The sequence below is a fragment of the Tiliqua scincoides genome, chromosome 2 (genome assembly GCF_035046505.1).
Source record: "Tiliqua scincoides isolate rTilSci1 chromosome 2, rTilSci1.hap2, whole genome shotgun sequence".
NCBI classification, from domain to species: Eukaryota; Metazoa; Chordata; class Lepidosauria; order Squamata; family Scincidae; genus Tiliqua; species Tiliqua scincoides.
The window spans coordinates 77,508,231-77,535,434 of NC_089822.1; the positions used below are offsets into that span (position 1 = coordinate 77,508,231).

The 27,204-nt window shown below is 42.2% G+C and overlaps 1 protein-coding gene across 8 annotated transcripts in view; it reads right to left on the reverse strand.

The window, feature by feature from the left end:
- The window catches only part of MPDZ (multiple PDZ domain crumbs cell polarity complex component), a 127,619-nt gene that overhangs the window by 10,434 nt on the left and 89,981 nt on the right, over positions 1-27,204 (reverse strand). For 5 of the 8 annotated variants that reach the window (XM_066613402.1, XM_066613403.1, XM_066613398.1 and 2 more), the window contains 15 exons: positions 21,785-21,947; positions 21,142-21,338; positions 18,566-18,657; positions 18,213-18,297; positions 17,860-17,940; positions 16,293-16,385; positions 16,142-16,216; positions 14,971-15,148; positions 12,124-12,269; positions 10,898-10,981; positions 10,564-10,757; positions 8,444-8,591; positions 6,493-6,579; positions 4,412-4,508; positions 2,796-2,839 (listed from right to left, as the gene is read on the reverse strand). In XM_066613402.1, the coding sequence (XP_066469499.1) occupies positions 2,796-2,839; positions 4,412-4,508; positions 6,493-6,579; positions 8,444-8,591; positions 10,564-10,757; positions 10,898-10,981; positions 12,124-12,269; positions 14,971-15,148; positions 16,142-16,216; positions 16,293-16,385; positions 17,860-17,940; positions 18,213-18,297; positions 18,566-18,657; positions 21,142-21,338; positions 21,785-21,947 (1,764 nt within the window). The remainder of the gene's footprint in view (positions 1-2,795; positions 2,840-4,411; positions 4,509-6,492; positions 6,580-8,443; positions 8,592-10,563; positions 10,758-10,897; positions 10,982-12,123; positions 12,270-14,970; positions 15,149-16,141; positions 16,217-16,292; positions 16,386-17,859; positions 17,941-18,212; positions 18,298-18,565; positions 18,658-21,141; positions 21,339-21,784; positions 21,948-27,204) is intronic. The other 3 variants (XM_066613405.1, XM_066613404.1, XM_066613399.1) reach the window with 1 other exon arrangement.

Below are 27,204 nucleotides of genomic sequence, written 5' to 3' on the forward strand. Positions count from 1 at the left end.
CTAACTCTAGCTAAAAAACTGCAGTCGCCCAAGTTTGTACATAATATAGAACTGCAGTTTGTTTTAAAGTGAAAGCACCTGATCAGACATGTGAGAAAAGACAAGAGGAGAGAGAGGAGCATGCAACCGTGTGACTCTGTAAAGCTCATTCATGTAGTGTTAAATTGTACTTCGGTGTTACATCTGCACCAGGTGCTAAAATCTCCAGTCAGGTCCAAGATGGTTATCTTAAAGTACTGGTTCAGGATTATATTATTTGTACTGGAAAAGACACATTTACCAATCTCCAAACTCCAAACCGTTTGCACCTCTGAGATCTTCAGGGAAGCATTTGTGTAAACTTTTTGTCCTGAGAGGACAGGACAAAATTAGCAGTAGGCAAACATTTTCTTCACTGCCCAGGTATTAAAACTGACTTCAATCTCCAGTTTTATCACTCAGCCAACTGACAACAGAAAAGAAAGGACTACTGCACCAGTAATATAGCCCTGCTTATCAGTCCAGGGGCATGAGGTGCTGCAGTGGCTGGTGAAACAGAACTGACCCATCATAGTCCTTGGGAAAGCCCCGCAGCTGCCTTGCCTGCTTATACCTGAGGAAGCTCTCCATATACCAGAGAAAGCGGATGTAAGGAAAGCCTCTTTGGACATAAGGAGAGCCTTCTCAGGTGTAAGCAGGCAGGGTAGCTGTGGTACTTTTCAATGGACAACAACAGGGCAGTTCTGCCTTACCTGCTGCCCCCACACCACACAATCCTGTATCAGTCCGCTTGTGCATGAATTACCAATACTTTTTCCTTATGTATGTTACAGTTCCATAGCAACTGAAAGAAAATCATGCTCCCTCTAGTGTTACACACAGCTTTCAATTATATAATGGAAACTAGACTGATAGAGATACATTTGAGCCAAATTAGGTGAAGCAACAGCTTTGGTTGGATTAATAGATTTTTAAGTAAATAGATTTTCCAATTTAAAAAAATTAATTAGTTTAATAAATGTTATTTCCCTTACTCAGTGTCTCTCTAATGAAAAATGGCATTTCACAGCAGTTTCAGAAGATTATGAGTTTTTTAAAAACCCTAGTAATAAAGGAATTTGCATAATAAAACTTTCTAAGTGCGTAATCCTAACCTGCAGTTATGCAGGCATAGGACGCCCTGGAGGGTTGCAAACATGCCGTAAAGCATGTTTGCGCCTCCATGGGAGGGAGTTGCGTCGGCGCATGCAGATGCGCCAACGCGCTGAGGCTGGAAGATGCCTCCGCCGTGGCTCCCTCACCGCCGTTGGGGCGGCGCACCCACGCCGATACATGCCTAAAAGGTAGGTGTGGGGGGGAGGCGGGAGGGGGAATTTCTGGGGGGGGAGGGCGGTCCCGGGGGCAGGCACGTGGGGAGCCGGGGGGTGAAGGTCCAAGGAGACCCATAGGGGCGCGCAGCCCTTACCCATGGGTAAGGAGAAGAGCTTCCCCTTGCTTGTGGCTGAACCGCTGCCTGCTACAATCCTGCGATGGATGCAGCGCAAGCCTCTTGGCTTGCCTGCTCCAGCGCAGGTTAGGATTACGCCCTTAGTTGCAAAACAAAACAAAAAGCTAACGAAAGGACTGAAAAAAGGAGGCAGGTTTTTTTTGAAAATGCCAGTCTAACTGTGGCTTGGATTGTGCCCTAAATGTCATGCCAGTAAAGAGCATGTGAAGAGCAGTGATGAAAATGAGAGCGAATAGGGTATACCTACTGCTATTGTGTCAGAAAAGCTGGAGAATAGACAAGATGAGTTTAAAGAGATCTGGATGGAACATAACTTATACTAGCAGTTCAGCAATAGGCCAAACTACATACGGAATCTCTTTCCTTGGAAGTCTTTCTGGGCAGACTTTTTAGCTGTAAGATAGCAATCTTAGGAAAGGAAGTTGGAGGAGATGACCCATCTGTTCCAACTCTTGCAATTTTATTTGAATCAGGATAATAAAACTAAAGTTGAGAATGAGCCACGTAATCTGCAGATCTGATCGTGCACTTTTCTCTGGAACAGCAAAAAAAAACACACACACACACACACAAAACAACTTCTGAGCAATCGTGTATTGACCGAAACTCATCCAGTTAAATGGATGGATAAAGGAAAGTCTAAGAAATCCACCACTGTAACTAGGCATCTTTAAACCATCTTGTGTCAAGTAAGAATTTCCTAATTTCTATGGCCACTACAAAACTGAGTGAGCATAACCAACAAATGTACATGTGATTCTGCTCTATTAGAGGTGCAGAGACAAGGTACCATAACTGAGTCCTGGTGTCTGCAAAAGAGTAAACTATGCATTTCTTCTTGCCAGATCTTCAATATTCACACACTGTAAAATAAACTTCAAAATGCCTTCAAAATAAAATCCACTACCTGTGCGAGCCAAGAAACATTATACTAACCCACCTTGTCCCTTGCCCAATATCTCTACCAACTTGTAAACTCGCCTGCTTGCTTCCCTGCCAAGCAGGACAATTATCAGAGCAATTATCAAGGAAATACTGCTATGTTCAAATAAAAAATCATCTAGTGAAGAGTTTTCACACCTGCAAAGCTCATTTTCTGTCTTGGATAAATAATGAAAATTTGCACTGGATAAATCCCAAAAGGGAGAGATGGGAATATTTCCTTAGTCACTAATGAAATATAATTTCCAATCTAGATACTGTACTTTGTTCAACAGGATTGCAACATTAGCTTGCAATCCTGCACCTATTGAAGTCCACAGCCAATAATCTCTAGTTTTATATCAACTTGTGCATTTGTTTTACTTACTTTTTTAATTTCAACTGTTCTTAATCCTTGTATTTCAGATGCCACTGTTTTTTTTGAAAGAAAAAAAAAAGACACGCATGACTGCTTACGTTTTTCATTTCAGTTGATTATTTTCATGCAGATCAAACTATACATTTTCATACACATCCACTGCAAGTTCGAGAAGGAAGGTGATAGCTTTTAGTTCCGCTTTCAACTAAACCACAATTTTGTGGTTTAGTCAAATTCAGGGAACTATGGTATGTTATGCTGCTAGTTAGGTAAAACAGAGCAAGATCAAACCATGGTTTAGGCAAAAAATAAAAGCAGAAGCTCTCAGTTTCTCCCTTTCACATGGAAGGTGGCAGGAGAGGTGCAAGCAGGCTCCACTGCCAGCAGCCACCCGACACCTGCTGGCATGGGTAAAAAGATGCAGGGGGTGGAAAAGGATGGGCAGAAAAGGACAGGGAGGAAGGTGGCTCAGGACCAGGAAGGGGGCAGGTTCAGTGGCAGTGACATCCGTCAAATCTTTATCCCTTTCCCAGCCTTAATCCCCCAACCTGGGTCCATGCAGACCTGGTGGTTTGGTGTAGGCTTATTTTAGGCCTGTGTCCTGTTACTCTGAAAGAGCCTCCAGAGGCAAAACTCGCCCAAGGGAGTTGGTGTTGCTGTATTACCATGTGGGGATTAGTTGTTTAGTTGATTAACAGACTAATCCTAGTTAAGTCCCATCCCCTGCTGATGCAGCCATGCCAACAGACTATGTGCTGCATCCTATGGAGGATGCAGTCACAGAGGTCTCCTCAGGGTAAGGGAACTTTTGCTCCCTTACCCCAGGGCAAGCCTCCACTGCCCAAATGAACTTCCTCAGATCTATTTTGCAGATCAATATTGCAATTTTGCTGATGCAGAATCAAGAAGAGCAAGGGAAAGGAAAAACAAGAGGGAATGGCAATAGCATCCTGGTGCACACTGATACTACTGGGAGCCACCACCCTCCTCCATTCTGCCTCCCACTCTCCCCTGCCCCACCCAGACTCACCTGTTTCTCCCTCCTCCTACCACATTCTTCTTCCTTCACTAGCTCAGCTACACTCTTGTGAGTAGGAACACTGGGCCACCAACTCTGCTGTTATTTCCAAAATGGCCACCAGCAGTGCACTGCACACACCACTATATAGCCATTTACAACAGCAGAATCTCTGTTCCACTGTTGCAACTGCTATTTAGGAGTGGGCCATAATTGTACCTGACAATGGGAAATGCTAGCAAATGTTAATCATTGGGGTCGTAAGCTAACAATACACTTTTTACTTTTGAAGACCTTTGGGTTTTGTTATAAAACAATGAAAAGTATTCAAAAACTTTAAAAGTATTTATTTCAGCATAAGCTATCATGAACTACAGCCCACTTCATCAAATGCATGAAGTGCTTATGCTTAACCAAACTTGTTAGTCTGTTAGGTGCCACAAGACGCTTTGTTGGGTTTGCAGCATTCGACTACCATGGCTACCCTCCTGGATTCTGTTAAGTGAAATCATTTTTAATCTCACAGCTCACAGTTTGGATTGTTAACATCACAGGAATGTGCATGAATATTATCTATATAATGTGAGAGGTGGCAATTGAAACTTACAGGAATTCTTCTTCAGAGTGCTTTCAAAACTTTCAGGTGGGTTAGATCCAGAGTCGGGGAAAGTGAACGATGACAAGCTGCCGCTTCCTTCGCTGATCTGAAAGAGTTATATTAATGAGGTTAAGTTCAAGTTTTGAAGTCCAGTTCCAGCTCTACAGCAAGTTTGCTTCATATTATAAAAATACTCCACACCCAATGTTCCAAGATATAGAGATCTGGGAGGGACATGCTAGACAGAAGTATACAATATAAAAATCACTCCTTTTGGTGTCATTGTTCTGAGCAACATATGGTACCAATTATGTTTTTAACAACACTGTGCATATGTCTCCAAAGTTTATATGGGTGCAATCCTAACCCCTTACGTCAGTGCTTTCCAGCACTGGCATATCAGTGCCAATGGGATGTGTGCTGCATCCTGTAGTTGGATGTCACTCGTGGAAGCCTCCTCAAAGTAAGGGAATGTTTGTTCCCTTATCTTGGAGCTGGAAAAGACTGACATAAGGGATTAGGATTGCGCTCTATGTTGTTTAAGTGTTTCATTACTGGGTTGTGTTTTATGTTATTTTCCTAGCTTTATGCATTTATATATTTTTTTTACCTCTGTAGTTCTACAGACTTAGGGCCCAATCCTATCCAATTTTCCAGTGCTGGTGCTGCTGCTGCTGTGCCAATGGGATATGCACTGCTTCCTGTGATGGGAAGGCAGTCACAGAAGCCTCCTCATGGTATGGGGACATTTGTTCCCTTACCTCGGGACTGCATTGAGGCAGCACCGGTGCTGGAAAGTTGAATAGGATTGGGCCCTTACATAGCAGTTTGTATTTCAAAACTTCAATTAAAACATTTCCAAAAAAAACCCAAAGAGTACTAGGATGTATTTGCACTTTGTCATTGCTTTTGATAAATTAAGACAGTAAAAATAAGAGGTTGGCAAACAAGTCTCCTGAAAAAAAAGGCACCTCTAACTTAGTGAGATATCCTGTGTTGGAGCCAGACTTCGGTGCACCAGCATCTGCTTGGACATGGTACAATTTGCACCCTGTACAATTGCGTCCTGATCAAATGCGTCCCAGTCATTGGCGGCCCTGGACATTTGCATCTGGCTTTTTTTTTTCTTGCACCCCTCTATAACTGGGCAACAAACAAACAATAACTTGACAACAAACTCTATGTAATATATCCAAAGTCTCTTATCCCAGCTTGCAAATGCCCAATACTGGCATGGGTTTGACTGGGACACCGTCGCCCAGGATGCAATGGTCCAGTCACTGTTGGACACACTCACTGGAATCTTTGTTTCCTGCTTTTTGAATAACACATCCTGTGTCATATCACAAACTGCTTTCAAACTCTGAGGAAAGTTTGAATGGCAGTTTTCTACTACATGCGGATCTGTCATTCTGTCAAAGAAAAAAGTCAAAGATTTCACTGGTTGTGCCCAAGTACATCTCTGGATCCAAACCAATTTTCTCTCTAAATCAGATTTCTCACTAGGGAACATGACTAGAGATGTCACTCACAGAAAGGAAGGATGATAGTTCAGTTCCCTATGCACACCAAGTTGCGTAGCCTTTTACAGGTGCAGCTCTCTGTCAAGGCTGCCCAACAGAAAAGGGTGTGGATCAGCAGCAGAGCCTACTTGCACAACAGTGCACACAGGAAAGACAAGGAGCACTCATAAAAATAAATATTTTAATGTTCAATACAGAGATAAATGTGTCTCACTTTTCAGCCTTCTATGGATGTGAACAGATCTACTACTATAAGGCACCTGTGGCTTATACACCTTGCAGCACAATCTTATGTTTACTCAGAAGTAAGTCCTATTCTGTTCAAGGGGCTCACTCCCAGGAAAGTATGCATAGGATTGCAGCTTAAGCTATTAAAAATAAGCTAACACCAATATGAAAATTGTTACAAAAATGCTTTTTATGTTCTTGGCTTTGGGTTTTATTCACCTCTGATACGGCTCTTTAGAAAAATCACTGCCACTGCAAAGCAATTCCTTTTTATTTGCTTATACAATTTAACAGCGCTTGTGATGGTTCCAAGTGAAGCCAATGCAAGCAGTTACAAACCTGGCTGCTCTGAGATGTTCTCCTCTCCGAATGGAATGGGCCTGCCTTTATTCTTCCAACTTCTAGTCTGACTGTACCTAATGAGCACTAGAGAGCAGGCATTATTTGTAAGACACAGATTCCTTAACCAGGGTAATTAAAAAGCATATCTCAGTTAAATGAAGATCAAGGACCAGTTCACACAATTGCCAGCAGCAAATTCTGAACGTTCCAGTTTAATGACCCAGTGCTGAGGTGACTGGGTGATGAACCAGTGTTAAACGTTACATGAACCAACAAAAGGGGACACATGTCTGCCAGTTATGTTCCAGGATATGAACAGGGGATTCTATAGCAGGGGTGTCCAAACTTTTTGGCAGGAGGGTCACATCATCTCTCTGACACTGTGTCGGGGACCGGGGGAAATTTACATTTCAAATTTGAATAAATTTACATAATGAATATATTAGAGACGGAACTTCTATGAATGAATGAATTTTACTGAGCTTTTTTGTAATACATATGCGATCCAGAAAAGGGGGGTTGTTAAAATAATTCCTGACACATACAACACACCTCTTCCTAGGGAAAAGTACAGAACAAACTTAAGAGAAGTGAAAGTGGGCTCCTTCCCCCCCATGCAGGAGCATGTTTTTACTCTCACTCCCCCCCCCCCAATCCTGGCAACAAGCAGCAGCAAAGGAACACAATCAGTCAGGGAGCTGGTGGGCACTTGCCCCCTCAGGACAGGAGTTTGTTTCTCCTCATTCACACAGAGAAGGGAGCTGCCTGTCTCCCCCTCGCAGTCCCTCTCCCAGCCTGCACCCAGCACCAAACAAACTTAGAAGCAGGCAGAGAGCTGTGTATATTTCCCCATTCACAAACAGACCCCCCACCTTCCTCCCTCTCTGCCAGCAACCCCAACAAGCAAAAGCATTAGGTTTCCTCCCCATTCAAATATCCCATGAGTTCTTCCCTGCAGCACCTGTCTCCAACACTGAGCACTCACAGCCCAATCGGATCCCCACTTTCTGGGAGTAAGCCCCACTTACTCTATTGGACTTACTGCCGAGTAGACATGCTCTCCAGCTGCATTCAAACATCCCCAGGACCTCCCCTGCAGTGCCAGTCCCCAACACCAAGCACACTCACAGTCCAATCAGATCCACACTTTCTTGGGAGTAAACCGCACTGAGTCTGATGGGATTTACTGCTGATTACACATGCTCTCCAGTGGCATTCAAACATCCTGCAATTTCTCCTTTGCAGGTCCCTTGCAGCGCCGGCTCCCCAGCACATGCAAGCAGCACAAATAGATCACAGTTTCCCCTCCTTCCTCAGTGCCTGCCCCCCCAAGCCAAACTCAAGCAGGATAAACAGACCCAGGACTTCTCACCGCCATCCATGCCTGCACTCAGCTGCAGCCTCCCCAACCTAATGGGAGGGTTGCATATGGGCGGGGCTCCTGCTCTCCTGTGAGTGCTTAGCCTTTTCCTCACTGTCACTGGCTTCGAAGAGCAGTCACATCGGGGCAGCGAGGGCTCCGGCGGGTCTCCAGTGGGTGCCCATTGGAGATGAGGGGCTCCCTGGGGGGCCGATTGGGACCCTCTGCAGACTGCAAGTGGCCCGGGGGCCGAGGTTTGGGCAGCCCTTTTCTATAGGATCTCATTCATAACAATCACAGTATATCAGCTCTTATACAGAATGTTTTGAATAGAAGTCATAACAAAATTACATTTCTAGTTCACAACCATGCATTAAATGGAAGAAACACTTATTTAACTATAACATCTGCCTATATGGAGGGTCCTTTAGACCAGAAAGTGGTTAATACTATATAAAGTAAAGAACAACACTAAAAATCAACAGTAACAAATCAATGCTTATAAATAAGGTGGGTTTCAACCATGAGAGCATGTGTGTCCAGCCCTGATCTCATGATGGATGAGTTTATCCACCATTCTACCATTACCTTTAACAAAGCAGCTACTGCCTCCTGGTTGGCATTGCGAACATCTTCTCCATTCACCATTAATATCTGATCACCTTGCATCAGTCTCCCATCCAGATCTGCTATTCCTCCTTTGACAATATCTGATACAAATACCCCAGTGTCATTTCTGTAAACAAAAATGTGTATATTAAGCACATGTCTGCATAAAATATATTTCTACCTGATGGGCAGCCCAATCTTAACCTGCACTGGAAAAAGGCAGCCAGGCTGGCCTGCACTGTATCCAGCACAGTGGCATCACTAGGGTTTGCGTCACCTGGTGCGGGATGCCAGCGTGTCAGCCCCCCATGCTGTGGGCGGGGCAACACCCCACCCCCACTGGTTTTTTGGCTGTACCTTTTGATAGAACAAAGATAGAACACATTCTGCATGAAATTACGCATTGATTGATATATAACATGCTGGTATTATTTCTCCAAACTGTGATTTTAGTGATTTTGGTCACGACTGGTGTCACCCCACCAGGGTGTCAACTTACTAACACCTTATTGCAGCAGTTCTCAAACTTTTAGCACTGGGACTCACTTTTTAGAATGACAGTCTGTCCAGGACCCACCAGAAGTGATGTCATGGTGGAAGTGACATCATCGGGCAAATTAAAATAAATAAGGATAAATAATTAAAGTAAAATGAATAATTAAATAAGCCAAAGCCAGCCCTGGTTCACCAAGTGAATTTCCTCTGTAGCCTGCCTGCAATAACACCCCCCCCCCACACACACACACACAAACACAAAACCAGTAAGGTTTTCAGCCCCACCCAGTGCCCAGTTCAATTTAAGAACTTCTGTTTAAACCAGATCACTATCAGGATCCACCTGGCTTTGTGGGTCTCAAAAAAGTTCACATCAGCTGAAGCCTCTGTTTTGATCCTTTTTAGAGGGGGGGGGAGAGGCTGCCTTCTGGAGCATTTGTTGAGCTCCAGTTCCATCTGATCAGGACCATTCTGGTGGCTTCACATTCCCTTTTGCCTGGCCTGACCACCAGCCAAGGCACGTTTACTCGCGAGTAAACTTGACCGTGAGGCTATTTTTGCTTTCCATAGGGCTCAATACATTCATCTGCTTGGAGGGAGGGACTTCCTTCTCAGGTGTTTTTAGGGGCTGCAATCATTGGATCAGGATCATTCTGGTGTTGTTAGATTCCTCTCAGCCTGCTCTTTCTAACGAATTAAGGCAGGTTTGCCTACTCACGAATAAATGCGCAATACAACTGTTTCACTTTCCATAGGGCTCCATGAATTTTTTGTTCTCCGGTTTTTTGGCCATAACTTTTGATAGAAAGGAGAAATTTCACTGTGATTTTTTGCATTGCATTCCGCTCGAAATTCCGCATCCAACCGTATATAATATGATGAGGTTACTCCTAACTACCACAATTTTAGCGTGCAACCTCCCAGCGCGCGTCCCCCCGGGCATGTCACCCGGTGTGGTCAGCACCCCCCGCACCCCCTTAGCGATGCCACTGATCCAGAATAGGGTTGGAGGTGGATCTGATACAACTCAGAGTAAGGGGAACTATGTCCCCTTACCCGAGTAATGCCCCAGCCACCTCAATGGGGCTACTCAGATCTGTGCCAGCTATACTGCTGGTTCAGATCCAAGCAGCCCAATGTAAGGCCGGGCTGCTCAGGTTAGGGGTTTAGCATCCACTTGAAGTGCCAGAGGCCAGTCCCACCTCCTTCCCGGGCTCGCCCTGCCTACTGGTCTTCCTGAAGAGGTTTATTTGCAGCACTTCTATCCCAAATGTAACAATATTGCTCAGTTCATGTAATATTCTCAACAACCTTGTTTGGTAGGCCTCTCCAGTTCTACAAATGGGGAAGTAAACTTGACCTGTAGCTGAATTTTCCTAGATCTCCCAGGTCAAAATTGAACTCTCTCCTTTGGTTCACATGGGAAACCTAACACAAAGGGACGAAATTCTTGCTTTGCCTTCTTCTCTCATGAACTTTGCCTCCACATTAAGTTATTTCTGCCCAACATTGCATATACACAACAGGGACCAAATGCTGGGCAAAAATTGGTAAATCTATATTTATTGACAAAAGTGAGGCTCACAGAACCTTCATATACCTACCTTTTCCCAACAATACTTAATCCAAGGCCTTTGCCTGGCTTCTTCTGTAATTCTATACTAAGCACGTCATACATGTCTTCTTCCTTATATTGGGCCTCGTCCCTATAAACAGTGAGGCGAACTTTTTGAGGTGTCTGTCTGAGAACATTTATGGCTTCATCATGCGTTGCATTCCTTAGATCAATTCCATTCACCTAGAATGTGAATAAGTATGTAAGAAGTTTTAATTTCATGGATTTAACAGACGACAGTATGTGTTTCCTCCAGATCTCTTCTGCCCTTGTATCTACCCTTTCAGTACAGAAGAATGCAATATAAGGACATATTATTATACCTCCAAGATCTGATCTCCAGCCCACAGCCTTCCATCTTTGGATGCAGCTCCTTCTTCATAAACTTCATGAATAATAATTGCTCCCTGTGAATGTAAAGCAAAACAAAATAAACCCAATTGAACACTATCTTAAGCCAAAGAATGAGAAATGGATTTTCAATGGATATCAGAGGATTACAACTGAACGGTGGCAAGTTAAGCTATCAGTCCCTGGAATAAATTCAGTTACATGAGGTTAAACACAAAAATCTGTTTCAAAAATATATACAGGTGCAACCTATTTACCCACGGATTTTTTATCAGCGGATTTGTCTCAATGAGAATGGGGTGGGCGAATTCAAAGTCGAACACTCCTTTGCCTCCTTTGCCCTTCGCTGGCGTTCTCACTCTGTTTCAAGGCAGCCCAAAACACTGCAAAAAAGCTCTTCCTGGCACAAGAAGGGAAACAGCCCTGGAGTATGGAAGAGGTTCCCTTTGCGAAGGAACAGTAAGACTCCTGAAGCCCCTGAGTCAGCAAAGAGGCTAAAGAGGGGAAGGGGGGGCTGAAAACCTCTGTCACCAGAACACATGCAGCAAGGTGGAACGCTCTCTCACTCTCACACACACAGGGGCAGGGGCAGTAGTAACAGAGGGGATTGCTTTAAAAAACCCAGGGAGTATTTGCCGAATTCCCCCCCTTCAGACTGCTCTCTTCAGCTCTCCGTGCTCCAGCCTACACAAACAAAACAGCCCAGCAAGCAAGTCTTCCCAGCAAGCAAAGCATGAGATTTAGGCTACAATCCTCTCCACACTTTCCTGGGAGTAAGCCCCATTGACTACAATGGGGCTTACTTCTGATTAGAAATGCATAGGACTGGACTCTTAAAAGTTCAGCATCCCACCCGTGAAAGAAGTGGGGGACAGCTGGCAACGGTACAGAGTGGAGGAGGGGAGGTGATTGACAACAGCTGGCTTAGTTTTCTTCCATCCCCAAGTGTCAGGCTGCAACGTATTTGTGTAACTCTATGACATTTAGCACAAAGCCTTTTTTCCTAATCCAGGCAGGTCAGGGAACGGAACTCATGCGCATAAATAGGCTCCAATAAATATTAAGACAATAGACAATAAATATTAAGATTCTCATTCATTTCTTCAAATTATACATATTGTATCTAAGAAACCATCTTTTCATGCTTGAAATTTTTACATGGGTTATGCAGCAATGACAAAGGTTAGTCTTTACAAACCAGCAAAGTGTCAGCTCCTCCCACAATGCTCAAGCCAAGACCGGTACGTCCCTTGGAGATATCAATTGTAGTTTCACAGCCTGGGATAATTGGACATGTAGCTGGATCGGAGGCCAAAGTGGCTGGAGTTGAGGACCTGCTTGTGTCTAAAAACAGCAAATCAACATACAGGTTTATGGTGATTGAACTCCCCTCTCTTCCTTCTTTTCCACTTTCTGTTTCCCTTAAGAGAGGACTCATTTAAGGTTAAAAAGGAAAAAGACTTTTTCCTGACACACTTTGAAATCATCATCATTACAGTAGCTCCGCATGGCCAAGCAGACATGTTGTTTTGTGTATGGCCCATTGTCCTTCTCTCGGTCCAAGAAAAACAATAGCTCATGCCTACCAACTCCCAGCTCCCAGCTTATGCCCACCTACTGAGCAGCCAAACTGACCAGGTCATGCCAGGGGTCGTAAAATCTCTAATCAGAAATGGCAATGACCTTATCATACCTAGGTTACTAACAATGAAGCCAAGAATGGTTGTGTGTGTTCTGTCTTGGCTCTGTCAGAGTTCATCTGTCTGTGATCAAATCCATCTGGCTCCCTGGGTCACAGAGGAGCTTGAAGTTGATGCCCAGATGCAAGTACAGACAGGGGTCAGTAACAGCTGCATAACAGATTTTGTTTTTGCTTCAAGCAATCCTGTAATTGCCTGCTTGTACTTTTGCTAAAGTTCATACTGGAGAGCATCCAATGCATAAACCATTTTCTAAATCTTTTCCCCCCTTCTTAGATTATCCTATGCCCCCCTCTCTTTGTTTAATAAATGCTTTCTATATTTTAACTCAGTGGTTCCCAAACATTTTTGACTAGTGGCTCCCTTGACCTACTGGGTCATTGGCCGCAGCTGCCCATTAGGGCTACAATTCTATACATTATATATGGTCACAGGTTTTTTGTGAAGATTCCCTGGCTGGTTTCTGTGGCTCCCTGGAGAGCCACAGCCCACAGTTTGAGAACCACTGGTTTTAACTCTTCACTTGCCTACTGCCAGTTGAATTCAGTCAGAGTTTTGCCTTACTCCTCCTTGACTACCAGCCACACACTACTGCATCGGCTTTTGGGGATTCACCATGCAACTAGGTGGGAGACTTTTATGACTGTCCCTCTCTGACTGGCTTTAGTCTCCATGGTGATCACACAGTCTACCATTTTGTTCTTGGGAAAGGGGAAGATATAGGGAAATGTGTCAGTGGCCCTGCATTGTGCAAGCCAGCCCAGGATAAAACTGGGCCATACTTTCCAAAGAAGTATATACAAAACTGCAGCCTTTATCGTGTTTAAGTCCCTTTGTGATCAATATGACAAGTTATTCATGACTAACTTAAGTTTCACTACTTTCAATGGGATGAAATACTTATATTTCTTATACTTATAATGGCCCCTGAATTGGGAAAATTGTTACAATTATTTGCCCCTTGCTTCCTCTTTCCAAACTGAAGCAGTGCACTCTGACAAACACTACTGTTCTGTTTTTGTGGAACCAGTTAGCGGCTAGAGTTATGGTACTGAGTTTCTAGGCCATGCTGTACACAGAAAATTCTTGTCAGTAAAACTGTAATACCATAACACATTCCCACAGATTCAGAGTTTGATCTTCAGTCTTCATCAAGTTGTTCCAATTGTTTACATAAACTATATTCAAAAGGTTGTAAATTTCATTTCAACAAATATATACTACCTGCATTTATACCTAATGCCCCTTTATAATTCACTGAATAGCCATAGCCATAATTGACTATTGGGGGGGGGGGGAATCCAGCCATCACTTGCCTTGTCAATGAAGACTTTTAATGGTTGTTATTTCCATTTCATAAACGGTTAGTTTAGAAATACCCAAGCCAGCAGGGATTCTATCTATTAGATCAGGGGTCTCCAAACCCTGGCCCGGGGGCCAGATGCGGCCCGCAGCAACCTCTTTCTGGCCCACGGCCAACCTCTTGTCCCCTGAAAGCCTCTGGCCCACTCAACTGAACATGACCAGAACTGTGCTCTGATTGCGCTTGGAGGGTGTTCTGGGGACCAGAGAGGTCGAATGAATGAGCCCATTCATTCATAGTTCCATCTCCAATTTATTTATTTAAATTTTATATTTAAATTGTTTTTCTGGCCCTCAACACCACGCTAGATATCTGATGCAGCCCTCTGGCCAAAAAGATTGGAGACCCCTATATTAGATGCAAAGGATGGGGCAGAAGGACTAGAAAAAATAAATTGCTATGCAACTATATCTAAGACAGCAGGGGGAGATGTTCATTAACCATGTTTGCTGCTTCAAAAACTGATGGATAACAACCTGCCCACCCTCCCACCCATCCTCCTCCCTCACAAGGGCCCAACTTAGGAGGCAGAGAGTCTCCATCCTTAGATGGCCCTCATTAGGAAGTAAGGAGGCCACTCCAGAGAGCCCTGCCCAGTAATCAAGAGCGGGGAGGGGCTTGGGGGAGCTTTGTAAAGTGCTACAAAAGAATTGTTAATTGGCATATTTGGTTATATGGCAACCCCTATCTCCAAAAGATGCTGGTTACCAAAACCATTACTGTACTTCATTGTCAAGAATATCACGTTTGCTTAGTATTCACCTTATAGAATGTACTTCATGCTAACCTTGGCGTTTGCTAACCTATAAGTAACTTTTCTGGGGTGAATCCTCTCAAGGAATGGGTTTGGATCACTGTATAGACAAGTGGCTCTTTATAGTTCTAGAACATACACTTTCCTACAAGAAAAGGGAACAGTGACAGGTTTAACACACTTTGGTGAATTTACTTGTGGTATTTGGGATAAGTGGAAGATCCTTACTTTTAACAGACTCTGGTTCTGGTGATGCAGAAGGTGATTGTTGGATATTAGTTTTCTCACTCAAAGTAATGCTGCAAATTGGAGATGTTTGTGACTGAGCAGTCGTTTGACGCTCCGGTTCTATTGAGTTGATTGTGAGTTTCACAGTGGGCTTTGATGTCTTCAGCAAACCGATGAACTTGTTGAACAATAAAAAGAAGACACTATTAGTCAGGCAATAAACTAATATACATACATGATTTTTCAGGCTAATGTACTACTGCACTGCAGAAGTACTGCATACCTTCAAGAGCATGGTGGTCTCTATTTCAGCAAAATAGGTTACTTAAATTTCAGTGCTGTGAATAAATTATTGGCAATGAATGATAAATCAGAACTAAACTGACATTTTAATTCAATTCATATGTGCAGGTTATATGTTTGTTCAATTTGAAATCCAAATAATTCACATCTTAAAATTTATTTTTTGTATTTGCGTTTTATCACTGAAATACGAACTCATCATTCACATCCGGTAAAAACAAACAAACCATTATTAAAATCTATAATCTAATTAAAACTACATTTCAAAATGTATACCTTGAAATTTTAATTATCAGAATCTTGAATTGAAATTTCCAGATTTGTAATTTGAATAGCAAAAACAAAATTCTTAATTCAAAGTATAGTAAAATTTGTGTTACCCAACATGCATGAGGAAATGGGGCTAGTGGTTACCCAAATATGTTGATCAACACAAGACCTACGCTCCCCACCATACTCCAATAGGGATCCCTCATTTATCTGAAAGGGCTTTCTCTGTAGTGCAATATCCTCTTTCTTCACAAGGCCCTCCAGGAATGGAGATGTTCCACTTCCTTCCTCACAAGGCTCTCTTGAGGATGGAAGTGAAACACATCTATTCTGACATGGCCCTCTTGAAGAAGGAAGGAGGGTGGAGTGGCACCACAGAGGAGCCCTGTCAGGTAAGCAGGAAAAGGGGCTGGGGGTCAGTCTGGGGGGTTTGCTTAACTAACACCTCAGTAAGGAGTACACTTTTAAACTGGCATCTCTGACCACCTGAGGTGGTGGGCAAAGATTCCGGTTAACCAAGTTTGCTATATAAACAAGTACCAGATAAAGCAGTAGAGTAAGGTATGGATCAAATCATTATATTTATTTGCTCAGGTACCTTTTCTACAGGGTATCCCACAACAATTTCATCATCTACTGCCAGAATTTGATCTCCAACTTTGATTCGACCATCCTGAAATAAAAACAAACATAATAAGATGGGATTCATTCATCTTCTCCCTCAGCAGGTCATGGTTTGACTGTCTTACCTTTCCTGCTGCACCATGTTCTGTTAAGCTTTGGATCACCACACCATTAAGTGTATCTTCTTCACTGATAGCAATACCTATACCACCTTGATCCTAAGACACAGAAAGAGACATCCACAGTTACATAAGATCAGCAATCAAAACTGGTATTTAAAGACGTTCTGGGTTTGCAGTTCTGGTCACAGAATTTGGGTCTACTGGTCTCTAAAGTGGAAGGTACCTGAGGATCTCTTTTATAAAGAATGGGTTCAGTTCTAGGATATGAACTCTTTATGTAAAAACATATTTCCACAACTGTTCTATTTGATCCTATGGCTATTCCAAAGAACATGGGAGAACACGGTGGGCCCAATGACATTTTGAGTAAACCTTTTTTTCTATATACAAATAAACCAAGGACAGGCAATCCCTTCAAACTGTACTATCAATTTTTCAGTTCCAATTCCTGGCTTTCTCAGAAAAGCTATTTCTAATTGGAATGAGCCAAATTCCTGCACTGGTCTCTGTTTCTAACAGCTCTGCCCTATTGGGCTTAAATCCAGCTGTCGCAAAACAGTTTCCAACAGCATGCGGAGGCAAGTACTGCTGGAGTGCTAGCACGGAGGCAGCAGTGGCCCTGAACATGGCAGCAGTTCCACTGGGGGAGGGGGGAGGAAGAAGGCAGAAAGGGCTGGTGATGGGTCAGAAGAAGAGTGGATCAGCTCCAGGAAGAGGGCAGGTTGGGTGGCAGCAGCATCCATCAAATTCTATTCCTATTCCCAGACCTGATCCTACAGCCAAGGTTCACACAGATTTGCATTAGTGATTTCGCTGGTGCAGGTCCAAGTAGACCGCTATGCACCGTGGAGGCTTACCAGAACATTTCCTTACCCAGAGGAGATCTCTGGGACTGTACCCCCCCCCCCAGCTACAGAATCAATGGGGGGGAGGAAGCACAGGATTAGGTTGCAAATCTTGTAATTCAACATTGCCATTTCATTTGCAAAATCTCTGAGAAATTCTATTCTATGGGCAGGAGGTCTGGTCTAGAGGGTAGAGCCTCAGTTTGCCTGAAGATAAGATCCGCGGGTCGCCAGTTCGAGGCCACCGGCACCATGCGACCTTGAAGCAGCTGACAAGCTGAGCCGAGTTATTCCATCTGCTCTGAGCGTGGGAGGGTGGAGGCCAGAATGTGAAACCAGATCAGAAAGAAACATCTGAATGTTGTCATTCTTGAAAGATAGAACATTTCTTTGATTGTAAAAATCCCTACGGAGATTTAGAACAGCCTGTCCATGTAAACCGCCTTGAATAAAGTCTGAGGAGAAATCTGAGGACCAAGAAAGGCGGTATATAAATACCTGTATTATTATTATTATTTATTATTATTATTACTTAGCAGAATCAAATATAGACCACGTGTACAGAAGAAACCAAGATGATGGTGTCAATTTCCAAGGTAGCACCAGGATAATTGCCTCAGACCTTGCTCCAGATCATTTCTGCCTCACACTGAAGGAGTCACAGACATTGATATTTACAAACACCAACCTACTGACACCAACTAAGAACAGCCATGTATATTTACCTTAGGTAGTTCCACATTTTGAATATTCTTATATAAGTTAAAATCTATAGATAAAGATGAGTTTGGAACATTGACTTCACCCTACAAGAAAACATATTATCAATATACAGATACATGGAAAGACATAATGTGTTCAGGTTAGAGCTCACAGATCCAATACATTCAATTTTCCATCTACTTCACATTTACATTAATGTACCCTTAATTTTTTTCCTCAACTTCTCATAAAACTCTATCTTAAATTGTGTTACGTATCACTTATGAACTTAATGAACAGCATCTATCTATTTATTTAGTCTAAAAATAATAATCTTACTGGCCGAGAAAGAACAACAGTGAAATATTTAGTATACCTCTTCATGTGGAAGTACTCCAGAAAGCGAAGTCTCTACTGATTTCCCAGGGCAAACTGCCATCTGATTGACAGCATCTTTGTTTCTAGAATTTATAAAACATGCATGTTAATGTTTAAACCTTCAGAGTTTTCACGCTGACAATGCTGCTTCAACTTTCTAATACATAAAATTTACAGCCTCCAGGGGGGGGGGGAATCTAGAATGGATGTAAGTTGCAACAACTTAAGCGAAGGTTTTCAGCAATACTACAAAATTTGAAAAACTCACATAAAGAAAAAATGCTGTTAAAAGATAAATTTAGGTAATATACTGTAGATACAAAATGTTAACAAAAGCTAGGAACTGCTTACCTGACAAATATGATTTTTACTTTAGAAGATGCACATTTGATGATTGAAGATGCATTCTGGTGTGTCTTTCCATAGAGAACTTGTCCATTTATCTAGGTCATTTGGAATAGCAAGAAAAGTGAGAACACTCATTTTAACCAATTGTTTCCCCTCAAACCCCAGTCCTACATACAAAAAAATAAACTTGACCATTACTATTTATTGAAGTTGTTCTTCAGTCTTAGACTACAATGCACAGATTCTGCTCTGCCCATAATTATTCTTCCTATCGCAAAATTCCCTTGGTTTGTATCCTGCTCCCCCTAATCTGTATATGTCCTTTACTAGGTTACAGTGAGCTGGCTGACTTTTGGAACATCAACATCTATTTCCACTAGTGATTGATCACCTCGTGACTCACTGTTTGTCAGTTGAAAAAGAGGCATGGAATAGAAGGTTGATAATAACACATAAAGGTAAAATCAGCTATCTACAACCAGCCTGCTTTCTAACTGTGATCAGACCAAACTTACGAGTGCATATTGGGCCCTACCAGTGTGCCTAAATTCTCAAGAAAATGGCATACCTTCGTTAAGATAATGAGTAAAACACAGTATAAAGGCATTCATTCACTCGTTTGAAGAGAAAGAAGAACAAATAGCAAGCATTTATTTGCTGCACAACTCTGTGCTGCCCATTGCTGGCACTCCAACCCCAACATAGTGCTAGGGGTTGTAAAAGTGCTTTAAGACATTCTGGCACCAGCAGTGAGCCTACTGCACCAAGAACCAACCCTGACACAAAGGCTCAGGATCTGGTGGAGTGTTGCTCCACCAGTTCCACCTCCCTCCCTGCCCGCTCCCTCCCCCTGGCACGACTTCCCCCACCTCGCCTCCTCCCCACCCTCTCCCCGCCTCCCCAGAATGCCTCCTCCCCCTGCCCCCTCTTTCCTCTCCGCTCCTCAGCAGTCCGTGCCGGCTAGCACTGGGCTAGCATGGGCACTCGCTTGGGTAAGCCGGTGCACTGAGCTCAGGATTAGGCTCTCAATCTATCGCATTCGAAGCCAACAAGCAATTCACTGCACTGCACTTGTTCCCAGTGTTGGACTGGTAACGGTTTCAGAACAATCCACTAATATTCCAAATTGACTCAAATAATCTATATTTCAATTAATTATGTCCAATATGAAGATAGCTAACTCCTGGTATTTTCCACCACATAGTAGGTCATGGTTACTAACTTAACTGGCTTTTACAAAAATGGATTAGACAGAACAAAGAAGAAAAGGAATACTTCAAACCAAATCTCAAAATATCACATTGTGGAAACAAACAATTACAGGGGATGGTTTCTACTTTCATGCTCTGCCTTGTAAGCTTCCAGGGTAATTTCACTGACCGTTAATGAAAACAGGCCAAGGTGCTGGACTAGATATATTCTGGCTTTAAGTACTACTGTATCTTGGTTAATCTGTGGCCCAATCCTATCTAACTGTAGAGCAGCAGAACATGCGCTCTGCTGGCACTGGCTGCCTCAAAGCAGTCATAAAATGATTTGCGGGAATGCAAGCACTCAGCACCCTGGCAGGAAGGCTAGAGCCTACACCCACATGCCGGTGGATGTCGGGAGGCCTTTTGGAGCAGGTAAGCCCAGCACAGGGAGTGGAACAGGGAGGAGATGGGGCAAACGATGGGCGGTTCGGGCCCAGAAAGTGGCAGGTTCGGCTGCAGGGGTGCCCGCTGAATCCAAACTCCCTTCCTAGGTCTGATCCATCTGCATGGGTCAATGTGGACTTATGGAAGTGATATCGCAGGTGCAAGTCTGAGTTGACTCATAATGGTTGATGGGACTTATACCAGGCAATTGGACAAATTTCCCCTTACCTTGAGGAGACCTCCTGCAGCCAAAACGTCCCCAGAGATTGCAGCAGACGCCACAGTGGTGCAGCTGTGTCAGTTTAGGTAGGATTGCATGGGTTTAGGTAGCTGCATTGGTTTAGGTAGGATTGGGCTGCCCATCTTATGTTCTTATATTTTCATCTGATAATGTTACCATTTTACAGTACATAATGTCGAGTTCTGAATAATTAAAAACTGTTCATATTTAAAGTCAAAGAATGGTCCACTAAAAGACATAATTGATTTTGTATCTCTATCTAAAATTAGCATGCTGAAATTTTAGATGTTAATGCTAGCCAGGACAATACTTCTTACAGTTCTGATTCCATCACTGGAGATTCTGGTATACAAAATGGAGTCATGAGGATGTCAGGTACTACAAAGTACCCAGACCTAACTATAAACCAAGGATGAAGCTTCAGGATTATGGCAGAAAATTACAGGTTTTTGTTACTAAAATGATATCCAAAGTACTTTATTCCCCTATTACATAGCCATTTTTGCAGTCCTTGTCCAGTTCAAAAAGAATCTTGGACCCAAGCATAATATTCATAATAGAAAGCCAGTATAATTATAAAGAAGATACTGATGAAAAGAATATGTTGTTAATTAAAGGCTGTATTTTGCACCAATAATCGAATGGTTTTCTGTCCTTGGAGTCAGCATGTTTCGTTTTAAGTATAATTACAAGACACTTACTTCCAGTAACTCGTCTGCAATCTGCAGCCTGCCATCTTTTCCAGCTGCTCCATTTGGATCAATTCCCACTACAAAAACGCTCATCTTGGATCGGTCTTTGTTCCCAGCTAGGCTGAGTCCTAAGCCTGTCTTCCCTTTCTCCAGCTCTATCATGTGCAGTTCTCCTGACAGATTCCCATAACGCTGACTGATCTTCTCTAATCATAAGGGGAGAAAAAAAAAATCAGGTGGGTGGCAGGGATAGAATATACCATAAAAAAAACTTTGCAAGAATTAGAAACCCGTGATCTAAGTCAGACCGAAACAATTCAAGAAGGAATTTTGTTTCGGGCTGACTGAGACTATTTTGATACAATTATCTGCCGCTGAAAAATATTTTCATTTTTCAATATGAAAAAGTAACAAATTCTTCCTGTTATCCCCTCTGAACTGCAAGTAAAATAATGATTAGATGATAAAGCTTTATGGACAATACACTTGTCAAATTATGGAAGAGCAAGAACCTAAATTCACACTGCAAAAAATAATGTTTACTACCACAAAAGTGATCTTACGCAAACAAAATATAGGTATTACATACACAGGAAGATGTAATAATTCCACATAACAGTGCCCTGAAAGGTTGACATAAAATCAAACTTACTCCAACTGGATCCAACCTCTTCTACTTTATCCATATCTTCTGGGATTTTGCTACAGGATTGCTGTATAAGTTCATCACTCATTCCTGGAGATATTGAAGGAGGAGGCGGAATCAAGTTGCAAGATGAAGTCTTTTCTGGCTCTGAATCGGACTGACTGGATGCCTGTGGAGGACAAGGAAAATACAGAGGCTGAGAACATGCAGACTGCACTGGGCAAATAAGAAGCATGAAATAATGAAAAAGCAAGGGCATGGCTTTGAAGTTAAAATACTATGCACAACAGACTAGAAAGACAATCACAGATGAGAAAAAAAATAGCAAGGTAGAAGAGAGCTCAAATGTATTTTAAGCAAGCAAGACAGAGACTAAAAGCTAAATCCAGTGAAGATTTGTGCTTTGTATGTTCTCCCTACCAAAGACTTACACAGATGTGAAAATGCATTTAAGATACCCAAACTAAAAAAAAACAGCACAAAAAACTTTCCTATTTTAAAGGCAAAAGATATAGTTCTGTTGAACCCCAAAGAAACAATGACGACCTGGATGATTTTGGAGATTCATATTAAAAGTGTTGTTGGTTTTTGGACTGTGAATGGGGAAAAAGAAAAAAAAAACCTGTTTGAAGCAATAAACTCATCTGGCTATACATAAATTAGAATTATATTCTTGGCATTTTTAAAACAAGGCATTGAGTTTCTGAAGTTTATTCAATGTATGCGTGCATATATAGATGCACACATTTAGATTTTGAGCACTGGGTATGATAAGACAACTGGAGAGCTAAGAATGGTTTCTTGTGCACTGTTCTGAATTCAGGTATAGATACAAAATAAACACATGCTGGATCAGTTATGTAAAAGCACATATGTGATCGTTTATGTGTCTCTAAAAATATATTGATAATGAAAGCTCATCCTTTCCTGCTGTTTCAAAGTATTCTGGTACCTTTATCAGAGTAAAAACCTTGTTCTTAACTAGTTTAAGAGGCAAACTGAACCTTGTTCTTTAAGAACAATATGAAGTGACACCGAACGTGTCAATATGTTTCTTGCTTAACTTCAAACAGAAATAACCAATCAAAGGATAGCTGGAAAAAAAGACTAGATTTGGGAGTCTCAAATCCCAGGGACAGATGGAGTGTATTTTGCCCAGTCACAATTTATCTCAAGATTACTACTTTGAGAGATAACCACTACTGACCACACAAGCAAGGAATTTTAAAGTGCAATAGTTACAATACCTTACTGAACAGCCCATGACATTTACAAGTAAGCACTCAATTATTGGGGAGTATAAATTCCACCCACATTAGCACACTTAAGATAGCAACCCTGATATTGGTTATCTGATTACTATTTGGCTTTCTAACAAATTATCTCTGTTAATTGTTTTATTCTTTCAAACAATTTCTCCATGCGAGCTACCTGGAGCTCATGCAAAGGTTGAAAGATGGGTTATAAATTCCTTTAGTAATAATCGAGGCATAAAAGAAAAATTACCATACCATTTCCATCTTTTCAGGATTTGTTGACTTGCTTTCGTCTCACATCAACCTTTGTCTCATACCTTGCATTAGGTGGTTCTAACATTACTGACACTACACTTCTATCTGTGCATGTTTACTCAGAAGTAAGCCAAACTATGTGCAAAGGGACTTGCTTCCTGGTAAATGCACACAGGATTGCAGCTTGGGGCTTTCCTGGGAGCAAGGGGACTTTCCTTCCCCTGAAGAGACCTCTGGCTGCTCCAGCGGTGCTGCTGGATGCAGTGGTAGCCCTTTTTGCGCTGCTGCACTCGGCGGCGCTGCTGGGGATAGAATTGGTCTGCCTGTGAGTCATTTTCTGATAACTTCCTTATATTATGTTTTAAACTCTGAGGAGTGAAACATAACAGCTGAAACAATCCATGTACATTATCAAATCTTTTTCACTACTGCTACTAGTATTTAGCACAATCAGGTTGGGCATCCCTTATCAGGAATTCCGAAATACAGAATTTTTTAGAGTGCCAATGTGACTTTTTTTTTTTAACTTTGTTGCCTAAAGGAATAAAATCATAAACTGTGTTTCATGCACAAACCTTGTTTCATGCACAAAATTATTTTTAAAAATTGTATAAAATTACCTTCATGCTATGTGTATACGTGAATTTTGTGTTTAGACTTTGGCCCCATCTCCATCTCTCATTATGTATATACAAGTATTCCAAAATATGGAAAAATCCGATATCCAAATGCTTCTGGCCCCAAGCACTTTGGATAAGGGATGCCAAACCTGTTTTTAATTTTACCAGTATGCGAGTTTCTGTACATGGACACAGCAAAGGCCCACAAAACTAACAGCTTACAGTCCTTTCTCTTGTTACTGCAGTTTTGGGAATGTCACTTCCCCAAGTCATTGCAGCAAGAATCTGTGTTCTGAATCAATATGAGAAGACCAAATATGTGGCCTATCCCAACTAATCATCAACCACTTCAGTACGAGACTCAGAAATAGTAGTATTCAGAATGCTTTTCAGTCCAGTCCTATTCATGTCTACTCAGAAGTAAGTTCCAATTATTTCAGTGGGGCTTACTTTCAGGACTGTGTGCTAAGTACTGCAGCCTTTATCTTTATATCACACAAGTAGAAAATATTGTTAAAATTTTTTGCAGTTTATTGACATAGAGAATTTACTCAGTCTGTGGTTCAAAAGTTATATAGCAGGGGTGGCCAAACTTGCTTAATGTCATAGCCACATATGATAAACTTCAGATGTCTGAGAGCTGCAATGTTAATTCTTAATCTGTGGCTTTCCAAGAGCCACACATTATATTTCCAACTGGGAGCAGGAACCCTGAATAGTTCTCTAAAGAGTCTTTCACTTAGACCAGGGGTGTCCAAACCCCGGCCCTGGGGCCACTTGCGGCCCTTGAGACCTCTTAATGCGGCCCTCAGGGAACCCCCAGTCTCCAATGAGCTTCTGGACCTCCGGAGATTTGTTGGAGCCCACACTGGCCCGACGCAACAGCTTGAGGGATACTGTTTGGCCTCTCGCGTGAGCTGTGTGATGAGGGCTCGCTTTACTGCTTCTTGTTTCACGTCTGTGATGCAGTAGCAGCAGCAAAGGAAAGGCCAGCCTTGCTTTGTGCAAGGCCTTTTATAGGCCTTGAGCTATTGCAAGACCTTCATTCATTCATATAAGTTCATCTTTAATATATTCATTTATGTAAACTTATGTAAATTTATTCAAATTTTAAATATAAATTAATTCTTTTTTTCCCCGGCCCCCGACACAGCGTCTGAGAGATGATGTGGCCCTCCTGCCAAAAACTTTGGACACCCCTGACTTAGAGACTAAAGGACATTGAGAGACAGGCAATCTATACTGCTGCAACAAAGGTCTGCTCACCTTCTCACCTACTGTTACCAATTACTTTTGGACATACCCCTAGATAACTATATTTGATTGAAGATCCCCAAGTTTGTCATGCTTATATATCAGTGTGATGCAACATATTTCCGTCAAAGGAGCTGCATGTTAGATTTAATCGTAATCTGGTGATTATTTGCTGTGACTGTAATCTAGGGGATACTGAATCTTTGACGCATTGTATTTTATTTTATTATCCTTGGTATGAAGATTTACGTATTTTTTTTTTTAACCTAAGACTGACCTGCTACTTGGGGACCGATGATGTAACATTGCGTTCCCTTCTTTCTACTTCTGATAAGTCAATTATTACCCACTTTACTGATTATCTCTTTGCTATTATCCAGAGACTCAAAGTTAAATCAGTTGCTCCTCTTAGAGCTGGTAATATATGAGTTTGTGGGAACCCCCATGTTAGGGGCAGGCAGGGCCTAGGAGAGGGAGGCTAAAGGGGGTAATTTGTACCTGGGCCCAGGGTCAAAAGGGGGGCCCAGGAGCCAAAGGAGGGGGCCCCAGAAATTTCCTGGGATCTGACATTTTCCTATCTACTCAGACTTGTTGCCCATATGGGATGCTGGGGACACTACCATGACTGTGGATGCTGGGGACACTACTGATGCCACATGGGTGGGTAGACCCAGGCTCCAAAGTCTTTTTCAGCTGTCTCTGCCCTCCCCTTACCCTGCTTCGCCCTTCCCTGCCCCATTCTGCTCGCCCGACACCACCCTCCCCCACTTTGTTTCACCCCTCCCTCTTTGCAAAGGGGCCCAAAAGAAACTTTGTACTCCCTGATAAAATTCCTCTCAGAGGCCTGGGGGACAGGCCATTTCTGTTCTTTGTTTATTTGTATTCATGCTTATGCCTAATAAAGGTTAATGAAATGAAAATAACATTATATTTCAAAGAGCTGCACATGGCTTGCGAGCTGTGGTTTGGCCACCCCTGTTATAAAGGAAGTTACCTACTAATATTTTCACACTGTGGTAAATGCATTTCCAATATGTCTATGAACATGGCACTTGATCTATCACTGAACACCAAATACTTCAGTCTATGTCATGGGAAGTAGCTCCCATACCACTGATGTAATTCGAAAAGAGACTCTATACATGAACTGAATGGCAAGGTTGATTTGGGGGAGTGGAACTGGGGAGTCTTATTACAGAGACATAAAACCTTTTTCTTTGAATAAGGCCATACAGAAGTTAAACATCACATGGTAGCCAACATACAAGATGTGATAATTTCTGAATCTTTTGGAGTACCATCCTGTGGACATCAGACAAGCATTTTGAATGACAGTGAGTGCACACAAAGCAACATCACTTTGAAAGAAGCAGATAAATTTGGAAGGTACAAGAAGCCCTTTTGAGATGAGCAGAGGGCCAAGCAAAACGTGGAAACAGAACACACAAGAAGTATGACACACACATTGACTAGGATAGTAACTACAAATTAAGACAAACCTTAAATGGTGTAGGAGCAAAGGGGTTACATGGGGAGCAACTGGTTGTAAATCTAATTGGATTCTGCATATCCTATGGTAATAGAAAACAGCAGGCTATTTAACATAGAACTCTTGGTGGCAGGCCACATCAGGATTGTGCAGTAACACTCTTACAATGGGCATGGACTTTGTATGAACTTGACTGTAAAGAAATTTGATTTCAAACAATATGAAATGGCTTCAATTGTTACCCTGTTGTGGCACCATACAACAGATGCCTCTGAAGGCCATACAAGAGCTTAATTATTTCTCCTGTGAGAAATTACAAAAACAGTCCTCCAATCAAAAAGTGAAAATTATGCACCTGCTTCTATTTGCAAAACCCTTTGCATGTACATTCAAACAATGTGTAATATGTATGAGTAATTTTAGTTTGAGAACTTAAGCAAATTATTTACCTATAGCACCCAGAGCTTCTTGGAAGAGATATCTGATACTTACTGGCCAAATAAATTTCTGATTCTCTAACCCAGTGGTTTCAAAACTTCTCAGAAGTTTGGA